Raw genomic sequence first — 17627 nt, 5'->3', positions numbered from 1 at the left:
TACTAAAAATACAAAAATTAGCCCAGTGTGGTGGTGTACGCCTGTAATCCCAGCTACTCAGGTGGCTGAGGCACATGAATCGTATGAACCCAGAAGATCATGCCACTGAACTCCAGCCTGAGTGACCGAATGATACTCTGTCTCAAAAAACAAACAAACAAAAAAAGAATTAAAGGAAACAATAGTGATCATATTTAGTTTGGAGACAGAATTTTTTCTTTTTAATTAAATTTATTTATTTATTTATTTATTTATTTATTTATTTATTTATTTATTTTTGTAGTGACAGGATCTCCCTATATTGTTCAGGCTGATATTGAATTCCTGGCCTCAAGCACTTCTCCTGCTCAGCCTCCGAAATTGCTGAGTTTACAGGCATGAGCCACCACACCCAGTGTAAATCAATCTTTACAAGAGGTGATACTATTTAGTTCTTAATGGACAAGACATCGTTATCCAAGGGCTTGCTCCAGAGCCATTCTCCTAACCACGACACAACACTGTCTCCTTTTTTTTTCCCTTCTCCTTCCTTCCCCTCCTTCTCCTTCCCCTCCTTCTCCTTCTCCTCCTCCTTCTCCTTCCTTTTTTGAGGGTCTTGCTCTATTACTCAGACTGGAGTGCAGTGGTGTGATCATGGCTCACTGCAGCCTCAACATCCTGGGCTCAAGTGATCCTCCCATCTCAGCTTCCTGAGTACCTGGGACTACAGGCACACACCACCACGTCCAACCAATTTTTAAATTTTTTGACAGAGATGGGGTCTGCCTATGTTGCCCAGGCTGGTCTCAAACTTCTGGGCTCAGGCAATCATCCTGCCTCAGCTTCCCCAATTGCTGAGATTACAGGTATGAGCAACTGCACCCAGCATGGAGAGAGAATTTGATGCAAGAGTTGATATTTATTTTAGTTAGGTTTTCATACATTTTAAATGTAATTTAAAGACATGGGTCTTGTATAAGTTGAGTGGAATTGAAATGACAACTTCAATTTGCCTATAGAAAAAGCTATATTTGTTTCTTTTAGTCCCACACCTTAAAAAGAAACCCTCAGATTGGGCTTGGTGGCTGACGCCTGTAATCCCAGCACTTTGTGAGGCCGAGGCAGGCAGATCACCTGAGGTCAGGAATTCAAGACCAGCCTGGCCAACATGTTGAAACTCCATCTCTACTAAAATCATAAAAATTAGCCAAGCATGGTGGTGGACGCCTGTAATCCCAGCTACTTGGGAGGCTGAGGCAGGAGAATCGCTTGAACCCAGGAGGCAGAGGTTGCAGCGAGCCAAGATTGTGCCATTGCACTCCAGCCTGGGCAACAGAAGCGAAACTCCGTTTCAAACAAACAAACAAAAAAGCCTAAATTGGTGCTTCAAGACTATGATGTTATTTCTCAAAGGTACAATCTAGCTGAAATTATATACAAGTAAGTAGGTATAGATTTTTACTGTTGGGCTAAAGTTTATGTTTATCTATTTTTATTCTTTAAGCTAAACAAACATTCAGAAAATATTCTATGCATTTTTTGAAGCATAGGGTGAGTAATGAGGACTTAGATTTTTTTATTAACCAATTTAGTAACTATATAAAAAGAGAAGGAGTCGCTTATGAATAAATATTAAAATTAAAAGAAATAGGCAACTATAAAAGTAAGTATTTTTAATAATAGCATTGATTTTAGTAAGAAATCAATTAGGCTGGGCTGAAAAGAAAAACTGGCTTAATGTAAAGTAGTTTTAATATGTCAAATATTCTTTTTAAACTCATGGCCCTGGAATATCATTTCCGCCTATTTCTGATGCTAAGGTATCAACTGTGCCAGGTATTGTGCTACTCACACAGGTGGGAAGGAGTAGTAACATTTTGTAGATTTTTTTTTTTTTTTAAATACTGCAGACTAGCTGGGCGGGGTTGGCTTAGCACTGTAATCCCAGCACTTTGGGAGGCTGAGGCGGGTGGATCACTTGAGGGCAGGAGTTCAAGACCAGCCTGGCCAACATGGTGAAACCCCGTCTCTACTAATAATTACAAATCAGCCAGGCATAGTGGCACATGGCTGTAATCCCAGCTACTCGGGAGGCTGAGGCAGGAAAATCGCTTGAACTCAGGAGGCAGAGGTTGCAGTGAGCTGAGATTATGCCGTTGCACTGCAGCCTGGGTGACAAGAGCAAAACTCTGTCTCCAAAAAAAAAAAAAAAAAAAAATACGGCAGACCACAGAATCATGGAGTATATGGTCCAGCCTTCTGTCTTCAGGCGAAATTTTTGAAAACAATTTCCATAAGTCTATTTTAAAGCAGTAAGTCATCATGATTGAGAAGATTAAAGGGACAACAAAGGTTGGTTCTTTTTCATTTCCTTCTGGTCTCTTTTCCCTCTTTTTAGACAGGAATTTAAAAAATTTATAAGCCCAGCGAAGGTAGAGCATTATGTTAATGATTAGCTCGGAAAGATATCCTTTGTTCTGGAATCAGTTTCCACATTACATGATTGTGTTAGTCTGGGAGTTAGGTGCTCACAAGAATGGCTTATAGACCCTGTGTGTGCACATAGCCTCCCAGAAACACACGTGAGACGCACTTTCCAACAGTGAGGTTATAATGGTTTGTTACCTCTACAGAAGATGCGCCAGCATTTTGGTACTTAGAATAATAAACATGTTGTTTATTCTTCTCATTAAAAGAAAACATAGAGAAGGCATGTAACTTTAGAATCTAAAAAGTGAAAATACTTCTTTTGCCCTATTCACAATGATTATCACTTCTCTGGTAGGATTAAGGACAAACATCAAAGAAAAACAAGACACGGCACCTGTCCTCAAAGTCTCCAATGTACTTGGAGAAACAAGTCAAACCCACACATGAAGCAATTAGAGAATGATATCATATGTAAAATGTTTGATATTATTTGGTACTAAAATGTTAATATTGGCTAATATTTATTTCATTTATTAACCTTTTGCTATGTGGTAGACACTATTCTAAATGCATTTTAAAATATTAGCTCATTAATCCTCACAACAAATTTATGACGAAGATAGTATTATTATCCCCATTGTACAAAGGCAATAGGTCCAGAGAGGTTCGGTAATTTGTCCAAGATTACCCAGCTAGTCAGTGGCAGAGCTAAGATTTAAACGGAATGGTCCACCTATAATGACCTACTTCTGTTATGTTCTCTATTTCATATTTCTTTTAATGTTAAAAATATCAAAAACTATAAGATACACACAAACCACCATTTTTTTTATACCTCAGTGCAGGGAGACTGACCCTAGACAAAGCTCTTGACATGACTCACTACCTCCAACATGAAACAAGCAGCCCCGCACTTCTCAAAGGTCTGAGTTACTTGGAATTGTTTTACCACATGATGGACAGAAGGAATATTTCAGATATCTCTGAAAACCTCAAGGTTTGTGTTGCTTTTAGAAAATGTATTAAGTAAATACACGGTGTCTGGAGTATCAGTGAGGCTCAGTTTGTTTTGTCTGAAGTCCTTGAGGTTAAATCTGGAGCAGCTCAGGAAACTGACTGATAGCATTTAATGGTCAATGACCCTCGTTCTTTATCATTGCCAATCCTAAGAGCTAGATAACCAGGATCACGTGCAAAGCATCTCTACTAAAGGTGATTTTATTTTATATCCATTGATATTCCCCTTTCAGATAGGAAATTAAACCATGTTTTAATGCAAAAACTGTTTCCTAAGTGTGGTGGGTAGGAGCCAGAAAAAGATAAGAGAAATACAAAGATACACTGTTTGGGGAAAGATTGGGAAATATGCAGAAAGTTTAGAGTTGAGCCCTTTAGATGGGCAAGAGCTGTGTTAAGGACTAAATTTAGCCTCTCTGTTAACCATCTCATATTTTCTACAGCGTTACCTTCTTCAGTATTTTAAGCCAGTGATTGACAGGCAAAGCTGGAGTGACGAGGGCTCAGTCTGGGACAGGATGCTCCGCTCGGCTCTCTTGAAGCTGGCCTGTGACCTGAACCATGCTCCTTGCATCCAGAAAGCTGCTGAACTCTTCTCTCAGTGGATGGAATCCAGTGGAAAATTAAAGTAGATATAGACTTCTGTCCTACTCTTTGTTCTTTTCTCTTTGATGTAAAAGTCTTTGATCAAGCAAGACATTAGATCTAAAACCTTTTAGTGAGGATAGAAAAAAAAAAAACATGCTGGGAATTACAAACCCTGTTTCATGCTCTCACACTGTAAGTGCTATGTATGGAGACTAGTACAATCTCTACCATGAAATGTAATGGTGTCCATTATTCCTGTGCTGGCAGGGTGCAGTGGCCCATGCCTATAATCCCAGCACTTTGAGAGGCCGAGGAGGGTGAAACACTGAGGTCAGGAGTTCAAGACCAACCTGGCCAACATAGTGAAACCCTGTCTGTACTAAAAATGCAAAAATTAGCCAAGTATGGTGGTGCACGCTTGTAATCGCAGCTACCTGGGACGCTGAGGTGGGAGAATTGCTTGAACCTGGGAAGCAGAGGTTGCTGTGAGCCGAGATCACTTCACTGCACTCCAGTCTGGGCAACACAGAAAGGCTCTGTCTCAAAAAAAAAAAAAATTTCCTGTGCCAAATTGTTATAACATGCTATCATAACTTCTCTCGCTATAACTAAATCTCAGTGAGCTTTTTGAAATCCTTTCTTGAATTCTTCCTTTTAAAAAAGTAATTCAAGTTTTCTTCTTTTTGGACTTTTTTACTTGTTGGGATTCAAGCCTAAAATCTGTTTTACCAAAAAAAAAAAAAAAAACCTTAAAAAAAACATTTTAAATCTATTATTCTCTTCTTTTTGTTTCTGTTTGAATGGGTTGTATGAGTGAAGCTAAAATGTAAACATCCTGCTGCCCTATACAAAATAGAATACTGTTATTTTATCTTTATGCTGGTTATAAGAAGGATAATCTTAACCTGCAGTAACCCACCTACAGTAGATATAAATGTTCAACATGTTGAATATACCTATGAAAATATTCTAGGTAAACTTACTTATGCTCATAAACAAAAATATGTAATTAAATATTGTTGGTTTTTTCTAAACTCCAAGATTGCTAGTATGACTTTTAATGAAGAATTTCTTTACATAGATGAATTGATTACTTCATTCATTTGTGGATTTGAAATGTAACTAGTTGCACATTTCCTTTATGCCAGCCAGGTATTGCTGTAGGAGCTAAGGATAAAGTGGTGAACAAAACAACCATGCGGCCTACCTTCAAGAAGCTTAAAGTGTGTTTGTTACCAACTGTTATAAATTTGTTCAGCAAAATACACTAAAGTGAAAACAATATGTATTAAAATTTAATTATTTGATCTTCATTATATTATTCAATGTCACTTGGAGTATTTAAGTACATATAGTATAGCGGAAGTAGCACAAGTATTAGAATCATAGGTTTAAATCCCATCTGCAAAATCGCAAACTATGTCATCATGTGCAAGTTACTTAACTTTTCTGAGATTTATTTCCACTTTAAAAAAATCAGGATAATAGCTATCTCAGAGGGTAGCTTTTGACAGTTAAATAAGATGTATGGAGGCTAGTACAATCTCTACTACATGGTCACTTCATGACAAATGCAAGTTTCTGGCTTCACAAATCCAAGTTTCTAGCTCCCTCCTCAATGCTCTGTGTTATGTTTTTTCTGAGACATCGATAACAGTTCTTGTTGATCCATTGACATTTGGGATTAAAAAGTCATATGCCCATTTAGAATAAAACCTGGTTAATGTCCTCAAGATAATAAAAATCAAAATAGTGGTGTCTTTTGTAGAAGGACAGAAAATCATGTCACTGCATCTTATCAGTTTTAAAAAATTACAAAATAACTAGACACTAATGACTTGTACTAAATTAAGATTCTCTAGGCCTAGAGAGTCAGATGACTCCTGGACAGGCCTCAGAAAATGCTCTCAACTAGGCCAAGTGCAGTGGCTCATGCCTGTAAGGCCAAGGGGTGAGAAGATCACTTGAGCCCAGGAATTCGAGACCAGCCTTGTCAACACAGTGAGAGCCCGTCTCTACAAAAAAATTTAAAAATTAGCCAGGTATGGTACTATGTGCCTATAATCTCAGCTGTTCAGGAGGCTGAGGCAAGAGGATTGTGCAGGAGGCTGAGGCTACAGGGAGCCATGATCACGCCACTGCACTCCAACCTGAACAACAGAGTAAGACCCCGTTTCAAAAAAAAGAAAAAAGAAAAAGAAAAGAAAAAAATGCCCTCAACTTGGTGATGAAAAAGCATCAAGTAATCATCTTTTAAAAAAATTCTTATAGCACGAATAGTGCTTACTACATAATAGAATTTATATAAACCAGTAGTTTTGTATTTCAGAAAGCTTTTATATTTGTTGACTACATCAACTTTCTATTTTCACCACAGAGTGAAAATAGAGTTTGGCAGAGTTTGGCAGAGAAAAAGATTTAATACATTGAGTACTGAAAACAATTCAGAGATTATTCTGTTATGGGACTTAAAATTGTCATAAGAAAAAAGAGTTTTTCTTTCATAAAACTTTTTCTTCATTTTTGTGCTTGATATTACAGTATACCAACAGATGTTTTAAAGATTGTGTATTCTGTGGGTGCTCAGACGACAACAGGATGGAATTACCTTTTAGAGCTATATGAACTGTCAATGTCAAGTGCTGAAAAAAACAAAATTCTGTATGCTTTGTCAACGAGCAAGCATCAGGAAAAGTTACAGAAGTAAGTTCAATAATTTAACTAAATGGTTATAAGTAAACTGACACAAATTCAATGAAGTCACTAAAACTTCAGCCACCAGTTTTAAAGGCATAAGATAATTGAATCAGAATGTGTATGGCTTTAACTTTGCTTTCAGAAAAGAATATATTGACAAAATGCAAATAGTGAAAATAGGTATTCCCTAGTTATTAATCATATGATTGATATTAGACAAGTGGTTATATTTTATCTTCAGAACCTTGAAGGAAAGTTATTGTTGTAAAAGTACACTCTTGTATATAAGATGTATAAACGATGCTAATCAAAGTTCTTTGAAATAATAAGTAAACGTTTTTGCTAGGAACAAAATAAAAATTATTTCTAAAAAAGGTAAAAGTTTAATTGGAACATTAAAAAATTGGTAATTATACTTTTATCATCCCTCTTTCTGTTCTATTCCTTTAATATATTGGTAACTTAAGTTAATGTCCATGTACAAAATAACTACTATTTAGAAACAAATTATTTTTCTTTCTTCAGGTTACTTGAACTAGGAATGGAGGGAAAGGTTATCAAGACACAGGACTTGGCAGCTCTCCTTCATGCAATTGCCAGACGTCCAAAGGGGCAGCAACTAGCGTGGGATTTTGTAAGAGAAAATTGGACCCATCTTCTGAAAAAGTTGGTATTCGTTTATATCTAATGTGTGTTCTTCCATGCAGATGTCTCAGTTGCCTCAAGCCAAATGGAATCGAATGTTTCTCAAAGTATATAAATGATACCATTTGTATCTAAATAGTTCAGTGGAGTCAACTTTGAAACTCCCTAGCCCAAATTATCCTATCCAGGGGTAAGGGAGAGACGTGAGAATAAGGGAATGGGAAACAGCCTTCTCTCATTCAGTACAGGCAAGAAAGCACTGGGAGCAAGTCTGAGTTAAATTAAATGCAGTCATCAGCCCCCTCCCACCATTCCTTCTTGGCTGTCTCCTCAGCCCAGAAGAATCCCAAGATGCCTTGTATAGTGCATCACACATATGTGGCCTCGTTTGTTAATACAGTTTTGTACTGGGGGAAAACCTCAGGAATTTTGGTAAGAACTACTACTCACCCCGAGAGCCCCTGTGGAGGTGGCACAGTGGAGACCTTGGTTCAGGTGAAAGAAACCCAGTCAGGAGTGTTTGGGGAGCCCTCCCTCCAAATTGTTTTGGTTCTGAGTCTTTTCTGTGGTTTCAACTTTGGGGAGAACTGGAGCTCATTTCAATATGTTCCTGGGTCTAAAATATCCCTCAGAAATAACCAATAACGATTAGATTTTGTTGGAATGGAATGTATAAGACAGCATTGCTTTCTTTCTCTCTCTCTCTCTCTCTCTTTCTCTCTCTCTCTCTCTCACACACACACACACACACACACACACACATCACAAAACCCTGTAAGGCATTCAGCCATCCTCCATCCAAATTTAAAATGTCATTTATGACTTATATGGAAATATGTTGAATCAGATATGATTTGCTTCGTTTATGTCGGGGTGAGTTAGCATCCCTGATGCCATTAATTCCTAGTTCCTTCTCTTTCATGTCATAGCCATGGAAGGTTTAGAGTCCTCAGACAGCTTTGCATAAGCAAAAAGCACATTTCCACTTCTCTCCCAAATGCTCAAGGAGTTGACAGCCACATGAGACCAAATAGAAATTGTTTTAATATGTATGTGTGTGTATGTTTCCTTTAAAACTCTACTTGAGCCATTGATTTGTCTGTTTGCATGATTGTCATTTTCCTCCTGAAATGATCAGACTTTTTCTACAATGCCGTGGATTTCATTTTAAATAGGAAATGATGTCCCTGCCCAACCATGTGCAGAGCCCAGACTTGGAACCATATTTTTTCTGAGCTGTAACTGTGCTCTGCTTTATCAGCATGAATCACTTTGACCCGTAGTACAAGTTTTCCATATATAAAACATCAGGTTGAAGGATGCATTCTGTGGCCATTAATGAGAGTTCAACCAAGTAACATTGCCCCACTAAACACAATGTTTAAACACAGTGGTATCCAAAATGGGATGAGAAAGTGTGCAAGAAGTTCAATACATTAGAGTGTCTATTATTTCTTACCTAATTTTAAATTGTATAGTGTCATAAATTTATAAACATAAATGATATATAGTGTAAAAAGTTTAATAAATATATTATTTACATTATTTATCTCATGCTTTTAATTTTATCATTCCTTAATGTATGCATATAATTTTTTAAATTAATTAATTATTTTTGAGATGAAGTTTCACTCTTGTTGCCCAGGCTGGAGTGTAATGGCACGATCTTGGCTCACTGCAACCTCTGCCTCCTGGGTTCAAGCGATTCTCCTGCCTCAGCCTCCCAAGTAGCTGGGATTACAGGCATGTGCCACCATGCCCAGCTAATTTTTTTGTATTTTAGTAGAGATGGGGTTTCTCCATGTTGGTCAAGCAGGTCTCGAACTCCTGACATCAGGTGATCCACCCGCCTCAGCCTCCCAAATGCTGGGATTACAGGTGTGAGCCACCACACCCAGCCCATATAATTTATAAATAAAAATATGTATATTGAGAAGTTCTTGCTCAAAAAATCTTTACTGACAGGAGTATGCAGTGAAAAAAAAAAAAGTAGGGAACACTGCTTTAAACAGAAACATAAAATTAAACATAAACATTGCTGAATAACCATATTACCCAAAGAAGCAGTATCTACCTTTCATTTGAGAGTAAAATTTGATAAGTTTCACAGCTTTAGAATTGTACTGGATGAATGTTATTATGGTAATTAACAGTATCTATTGTAATACACAAGCTTATCGCATAGTTATTAATATACATTAAAAATATAATACAGGATATAATAAACATAAGGTCAGTATTTCTATGACTTTCTATGGTGTTTCTTTTTATTTTCAGATTTGACTTGGGCTCATTTGCCATAAGAATCATCATCTCTGGCACAACATCTCACTTTTCTTCCAAGGATAAGTTGCAAGAGGTTTGTGACTTTCTATTGTTAACAATTTCAAAAAACATGTTCAAACTGTAGAACTGAAAGTAAACTTAGATATAATCTGATTTGAAGTTCTCATTTTATTTTTTTAAAAAGTTGTTTGTCCAATGCCATATAGCAAGTAAATGGAAGGGACAGGATTAAAACCTGACACTTGGCCGGGCTCACACCTGTAATCCCAGCACTTTGGGAGGCCAAGGCAGGCAGACCATGAGGTCAGGAGTTCGAGACCAGCCTGACCAATATGGTGAAACCCTGTCTCTACTAAAAATACAAAAATTAGCCAAATGTGGTGGTGCGCACCTGTAGTCCCAGCTACTTGGGAGGCTGAGACAGAAGAATCACTTGGACCCAGGAGGTAGAGGTTCCAGTGAGCTGAGATCACATCACTGCACTCCAGCCTGGGTGACAGAGCCAGGCTGCATCTCAACAAAACAACAAAACAACAACAAAACAACAACAACAAAACCCTGACTCTTAAAATACTTAAAATGCATATATTCGTAGCATTCAAAATGAAAATAGACTTGAGAGGTGAACCCTTTTGTATTATTTCTTTCATATTGTATTATGATGCAAGAGTGATTATATTAAAGTTTGGAAGCCTACTTAATGATCTTATTAACATAACTATTGTTGGTAATTCCAGTTGTCCTTTTTTTTTTTTTTTTTTTTTTTCTTGACAGTGTCTCGCTCTGTCGCCCAGGCTGGACTGCAGTGGCGTGATCTCGGCTCACTGCAAGCTCTGCCTCCCAGGTTGACGCCATTCTCCTCCTTCAGCCTCCTGAGTAGCTGGGACTACAGGCGCCCGCCACCATGGCCGGCTAATTTTTTTTTTGTATTTTCTTTTAATAGGGACGGGGTTTCACTGTGTTAGCCACGATGGTCTCCATCTCCTGACCTCGTAATCCACCCACCTCGGCCTCCCAAAGTGCTGGGATTACAGGCCTGAGCCACCGCGCCCAGTCTTTTTTTTTTTTTTTTAAAGCATTATAGTCTGCATCTTTTTTTCACAATAAATCTTGAATTTATTTACCCTTTAGGCAAATTCAGAATTCCAGAACTTAAATCCCAGCTCACCATTTACTCTATGACTTGGGTAAATCATTTAACTTCTTTAGTCACATCGTGGTCACTTGTAAGATGAGGATTTATAATTTTTGTCTTACTTTACCTATTGTTTGAAAATAAAGTGAATAATTATGCAGAAAAGTAGAAAATAATCTTTTAGAGGTTGACAGAGAAATGCCTATACCTGTGTGTATATAATTTGCAAGCTCTTTTGAAAATTGTTGGAAGACAAAGTGGTTTTATTGTTTCTTTGTTTTTGAAACTGCCTCACTCTGTCAGCCAGGCTGGAGTGCAATGGCATGCCATCTTGGCTCACAGTAACCTCCACCTGCTGGGTTCAAGCAATCCTCCTGCCTCAGCCTCCCAAGTAGCTGGGACATCATGTCCGGCTAATTTTGTTGTCGTTGTTGTTGTTGTTGTTATTTTTTGTAGAGTCAGAGGTTTTGGCATGTTGCCTAGGCTGGTACTGAACTCCTGAGCTCAATTGATCTGCCTGCCTTGGCCTCCTAAAGTGCTGGGATTACAGGTGTGAACCACCACACACGGCCCAGACAAAGTGTTTTATGAACTGGCAGTAATTTTGTTTCTTCAATATTTTACAGGTGAAACTATTTTTTGAATCTCTTGAGGCTCAAGGATCACATCTGGATATTTTTCAAATTGTTCTGGAAACGATAACCAAAAATATAAAATGGCTGGAGAAGAATCTTCCCACTCTGAGGATGTGGCTACTGGTTAATACTTAAATGGTCAATAGAAAAATAGGCCGGGCGCGGTGGCTCACGCCTGTAATCCCAGCACTTTGGGAGACCCAGGCGGGCGGATCACGCCGTCAGGAGATCGACACCATCCTGGCTAATATGGTGAAACCCCATCTCTACTAAAAATACAAAAAATTAGCCGGGCGTGGTGGCGGGCGCCTGTAGTCCCAGCTACTTGGGAGGCTGAGGCAGAAGAATGGCGTGAACCCAGGAGGCGGAGCTTGCAGTGAGTCGAGATTGCGCCACTGCACTCCAGCCTGGGCGACTGAGCCAGACTCTGTCTCAACAAAAAAAAAAAAAAAAAGAAAAAGAAAAGAAAAGAAAAAGTACATCAGACATGACTACCTGCATGAAGTTACACAGGGTAACACCAGCAAAGCTCAAGTCGAGAGCTCTGGATATTTTGTCTAACCAACAAGAAGTTTCAAGAAATCAGACAGTGCAGTTGCCTGCTTTCAGCTATCATATCCAGCCAAAAGATGCATGATGATGGAATGGTGGTGGAAGGCCAGTTCAGTATCCTATTTAAAAGTAAACTTCCCGAATAATGGATATATGTGGAGATACAGACGTAGATATACAGATATAGCTGTAATTATTTAGCCTCAAGCGACTTTCTTCATTGCTTCACGCTATGTCACTATTTAGCTTCTTCAATTTTTTTTAACCTTGCTTTTTTAACCTGGTATTCTATAGTTTGCCCAACCAGTTTTACGTCCAAGAAAAATTAGCCAATGCATAAAAGATACAAACTATGAAAGGCAAGGATCAGGAAACCAGAGACTTTGTCACCACATCTCCGATTATCAGAAACTAGATGTCAGGGTTTATCAAGAAGGCTAGGAAGGCCTTTTGGGTTAAGTCTTACATTCATGAAGAATCGCAAGGGTAGATTTTTGAGACCATTCCAAATAAATGGTCTCTGGTCAAATGAATGAATCTGCCTTACAGAGATACAAGCGGGAAAGGAATATAATTCATACCATTTGGTTTAAGTCTTACATTCATGAAGAACCTCAAGGGTAGATTTTTGAGACCATTCCAAATGAATGGTCTCTGGTCAAATGAATGAACGGTCAAATGAATGAATCTGCCCTCACAGAGATACAAGAGGAAAAGGAATATAATTCACACCATTTGGTTTAAGCCTTACATTCATGAAGAATCTCAAGGGTAGATTTTTGAGATCATTCCAAATGAAGTTGAATCTGCCCTCACAGAGGTACAAGAGAGAAAGGAATATAATTCATACACCATTGCATTTTTAATACATCTTTTGAAATTTGCAGAATTAGATTGCATTGTATATTTTGGGTTAAATCATAATTGAATGTAAATATTTAAATGCATCACCATATTTTATAACTCAGCTTAGCATTTCTTCATATTTTAAGGAAACTCCCCACCTCCTTCTTTTAAGGGCACCTCTTGCTCTCTGAAATGCCCTGCTAAATGCTTCCCTTAATTATTTGAATAAGGTAGTTTGGAATAAAGAAAGAAAAGATCACTCTACATACAGATAGTAAACTTAATTTGTGATCCTATATATGAGACAGTATGAAAATACAGATAAGTTTTAGAAAGACTCAAAACAATACGTAAATGACTGATGTTTGCATGATTAAGGAAAACTGGGGATGTTGGGTCAAGAGGGGAAAGTGTTATTCAATCCACTTTGGAGCAATATCATGAAGGTCAATTATAATTCCATATACCTTTCTTTGATGCCACAGTCAGACATAGCATACAGTTTGGGTGGCCATGGACGTGCCCCAATACATTACACATTTTTTTGTTAAATTTGTTTTCAGATCATTTCATGGAAACTGTGACGTATCTTTGACTCTAACTTTGACTTGGTGGTGGACTTACCTTGGTTTTTTGTAACACCTAAGTGATATCCTTTAGAATTACATGTATTTTAGCTTAAGGAAATTGAAAAAGTAAAACATACTGGTTTTTTCAGCAAGACCATATGTAAATTAAATAGTAAAATGTGTATGAGTTTCAGTAGAACTGCACCATCAACAATGTTTCCATAAATATGCAGAGTTCTTTCTTTTGTTTTGTTATTTACAATATTGTTATATTGAATGCATTTGCAATTTCTAGGATTCTAAAGAATTGAGTACTGAAAGTAGCAATTTTATTATTTGATGATAATATGAGAATTACTGTGCCAATACTGTTTTGATGAATAAATAGACTTTTAAAAATAAATGTATTGTACTTATCAGTGTAGTATTTCAAAAACCTTATGGTAGATGCCAGGCCACTGACACCAACTTCAGACTTGGTTAAGTTACTTTTATTTTCTTTCTTTTTTTTTTTTTTTTTTTTTTTTTTTTTTGAGACGGAGTCTGGCTCTGTGGCCCAGGCTGGAGTGCAGTGGCCGGATCTCGGCTCACTGCAAGCTCTGCCTCCCGGGTTCCCGCCATTCTCCTGCCTCAGCCTCCCGAGTAGCTGGGACTACAGGCGCCCGCCACCTCGCCCGGCTAGTTTTTTGTATTTTTTAGTAGAGACGGGGTTTCACCGCGTTAGCCAAGATGGTCTCGATCTCCTGACCTCGTGATCCGCCCGTCTCGGCCTCCCAAAGTGCTGGGATTACAGGCGTGAGCCACCGCGCCCGGCCTGATTCTCTGAATGAATCAGATGTGAAAAAGTTATATATAAGATCATGAATATATGATGGGGTGAGCAGATACAATTTCTCTGGGCCTCCCCCATTCTTCACAAGGCCCAGTGAGAATTATGTGGTTCCAGCAACCCACTCATAATGAGAAATCTTTCAGATTACGAAAGCCCAGAACCACTGGCTTTGTGTGGGGGAGAGTGGACACTTTGACCCTCAAGAGTCTAACTAGCCAAGCACAGTGGCTCATGCAGGCACTCCCAACACTTTGGGAAGCCGAGAAGGGTTGATTACTCGAACCCAGGAGTTCAAGACCAGCCTGGGCAACATGGCGAAGTCCTGTTTCCACAAAAAATACAAAAATCAGCCTAGCATTGTGGCACACACCTGTAGTCCAAGGTACAGGGGAGGCTGAGGTGAGAGGATCACTTGATCCTAGGAGGCGAAGGTTGCAGTGAGCCAAGATCATGCCACTGCACTCCAGCCTAGGTGACAGAGCTAGACCCTGTCATAAGAAAAAAAAAAAAAAAAAGAGTCTAACTGCCATGGTAAGGATTTTCTTGTCCTGTATCAGTACATGCTTCTGCACTTCATTCCTTGCTATGACATTGAGCCCATTTGAGGTTCTATTTGTAAATTTTTTTGTTTTGTGTTTTATTCCACCCCCAGCCATAAGGCAAGCCTCCAAATAGTCATGGGAACTAGTTTTCCACCTGAACACTAATGTCTACCAAACATAAGCCTGCTCAAAATGGCCACATTTTTACTCTGCTACTTTTCCTTCACTTATATTCTTTATTGACCTTCTCTCATCCATGTAACCATGTATCACTATTTTTAAAATTTCAACCTATAGTGGTTTACAACTTTTACATTTACAAACTTTAAACCAATCACGCATTTGCTTGTCTGCTTCCTGGTATCTTAATCTCATCAAAGCCAGGTCTCCAAATCATAAGGAAGAAAGTCTAAAAAGGGTCATGAAAGAAGTGGCTTTACTAGGTCAAAGCATATGTGTATTTCATATAATCCTCTATTTTAATAGTCTGTGCTGGGTAGTTTCCTTAAAAGGATGTTAATTCACTTTCTTCTTATTCATACATTCTGTAGTTGTCAGTACCAGATGTTAATCTCTGATCTCTAGTAATATTTTAGGTACCACTTCCCCTGATATCTTTCTGTATCCTTTAGTTTTAGATTAGTCTTTTGCAAGGAGACTGTACCTGAATTTTGTTTTTTATTATGCTCCCCAACTTGGGCAGGCCCTGGGCTTAGTTATCTGTCCCCAGCACTCTCAAAGGCATAAAAATGGAAGCTTCAGATGCTCTCAAGGTGAAAGTTGGCCTCAGCCTTCAGCTTACCCCTTGGGATTCCTGCCTTCACTTAGTTTCTGATCCAAGAGTATTCCTTACTAACTTTCCAGGTCATCAATGCATTAAAATAATTTTATTCTACATTTTTAGTTATTTTTAGCAGGAAGGTCAGTTAAGGTACCTATTCTAGCATATTCCCAAAAACCACAATAATTTATTTTCTAATGTACAAATACCTAAGTCTGCATCAAACTTAGAAAGCTGGCAGTGTAAACAGATCATTTGTTCAGGATTTAAATCAGGAAAATGTTTAGTATTCATAGTGAGAAATCTTTAGAAAGTCTGAGAAATGCACACTTAACTAACAAACAAGGTAGAAAAAACATTTTATTTCATACTTGTTTCTATAATCTTTCCTTCCCAACCATAAATTCAAGATCTTTTACAAATGTATTCTTCCTTCTTCCAGATGTCCTAATCCTCTACTATGCGGACAGAGAAGGTCAGGAAACTGGTTTTCTATTCTCAGTACATGACTCAGTAATTCTTTTTTTTTTTTTTGAGACAGAGTCTTGCTCTGTCGCCCAGGCTGGGGTGCAGTGGCCGGATCTCAGCTCACTGCAAGCTCCACCTCCCGGGTTTAGACCATTCTCCTGCCTCAGCCTCCCGAGTAGCTGGGACTACAGGCGCCCGCCACCTCGCCCGGCTAGTTTTTTGTATTTTTTAGTAGAGACGGGGTTTCACCGTGTTAGCCAGGATGGTCTCGATCTCCTGACCTCGTGATCCGCCCGTCTCGGCCTCCCAAAGTGCTGGGATTACAGGCTTGAGCCACCGCGCCCGGCCATGACTCAGTAATTCTTATCTTTAGTTATTTACACACATGATTTCCCACACTTCAAAATTCATGCCTTCTTCTGTTGAATTATGTCATATTTCTTTCTTTCAATACTATATTTCAGGTTCATTCCTCCATAAGGAATTCCCATAGTAATACCACCTGGTATGTCCATCTAGTCATCCAAAGAATACCACAGTTAAAGTTACAAACCTCATTTTAAGTTAGCCAGAATAAATTGTCTATGAAAAGACTGAAAAGATACAAAGGACATTTTTTCTCAGTTTTAAAACTGTATTCTGCTTTAAAAACTGTTTTCTAGTAAATTGAATTTGGAAATTCTAACTCGTCTCTAATATTTTGAGTTGGAGTTGGGAAAAGGATAGAGAGTTTTTTGAGTTTTAAAACTTAGAAATGGAAAAAGGCCAGGATGGGCCTTGGGGCACTTTTTCTAAAAGGGAAACAGTTGTCTCTGTGGCATAAGACTGCTGGCATATAATTTTATTTTCTTTCTATTCATATCTTCAGATGTAGAGCCAAAGACTAAAAGCAGGAGTCTTAGAAGGACAAACAGGGCTTTCTAGCTGGTTGGGGGCAAACAGGTAGAGAGACTTCAGCTAATAGGAATCAAAGGAAAGACCTGGTTTGAAACAATTGTGCACAATCTATGTGAACCAGACAGAGCCCACAGTTGTCAGACCCTCTGTCTGGGTGAGTTAACTTGACTCACACTCAGAGACTAAATTAGAGTTACTCAAGCAACAGTGAATAAGTTGTTAGTTAATGAAAGAGGCTGCATAACATTTAAAGATTTGTATTTGTTTATTCTTGTTCAAAGTTGTGCCTTATCTGTAGATAAAAGTTATGATGCTACCAATCAAAGCACATAACTTCTATCTTACAGAGAAGCCATTATCAGGTAAGACAAGCATATTATTCTTCTGGTTTCAAACAACTGTGCCTCTGGGAAGCCTAAGTATTTGGATTTTTTTTTTTTTTTTTTTTTTTTTTTGAGACAAGTTCTTGCTCTGTTGCCCAGGCTGGAGTGTCATGATCATAGCTCACTGTAACTTTGAATTTCTGGGTTCAGCTGTTCCTCCTGCTTCAGCTTCCCACGTAGTTGTGACTGAAGATGTGCACCACCATGGCTGGCTAATTTTCATTTTTTAATTTTTGTAGAGATGGGGGTTTCACTATGTTTTCCACACTGGTCTCAAGCTCCTGTCCTCAAGTGATCCTGCCGCCTCGGCCTCACAAAGTGCTGGAATTACAGGTGTGAGCTACC

At 38.5% G+C, this 17627-nt stretch overlaps 2 protein-coding genes across 4 annotated transcripts in view; one reads left to right on the top strand and one right to left on the bottom strand.

Moving 5' to 3' along the window:
* LOC105484070 (endoplasmic reticulum aminopeptidase 1) overlaps positions 1 to 17627 on the bottom strand; it is a 178571-nt gene that overhangs the window by 150084 nt on the left and 10860 nt on the right. The window lies entirely within an intron of this gene.
* LOC105483993 (endoplasmic reticulum aminopeptidase 2) overlaps positions 1 to 17627 on the top strand; it is a 59450-nt gene that overhangs the window by 33141 nt on the left and 8682 nt on the right. Inside the window, exons 14-19 of one of the 2 annotated variants that reach the window (XM_071098677.1) lie at positions 3250 to 3406; positions 3870 to 4054; positions 6556 to 6717; positions 7237 to 7377; positions 9634 to 9715; positions 11404 to 11888. In XM_071098677.1, coding sequence (XP_070954778.1) covers positions 3250 to 3406; positions 3870 to 4054; positions 6556 to 6717; positions 7237 to 7377; positions 9634 to 9715; positions 11404 to 11547 — 871 coding nt within the window. In that variant the 3' untranslated portion in view covers positions 11548 to 11888. Of the gene's footprint in view, positions 1 to 3249; positions 3407 to 3869; positions 4055 to 6555; positions 6718 to 7236; positions 7378 to 9633; positions 9716 to 11403; positions 11889 to 17627 lie in introns of those variants that run through there. The other variant, XM_011745114.3, reaches the window with a different exon arrangement.

Source organism: Macaca nemestrina, chromosome 6 (assembly GCF_043159975.1).
Source record: "Macaca nemestrina isolate mMacNem1 chromosome 6, mMacNem.hap1, whole genome shotgun sequence".
Taxonomy (NCBI): Eukaryota; Metazoa; Chordata; class Mammalia; order Primates; family Cercopithecidae; genus Macaca; species Macaca nemestrina.
The sequence above is the reverse complement of the archived record's forward strand: the minus strand, read 5'-3'. Positions and strand labels throughout refer to the sequence as shown.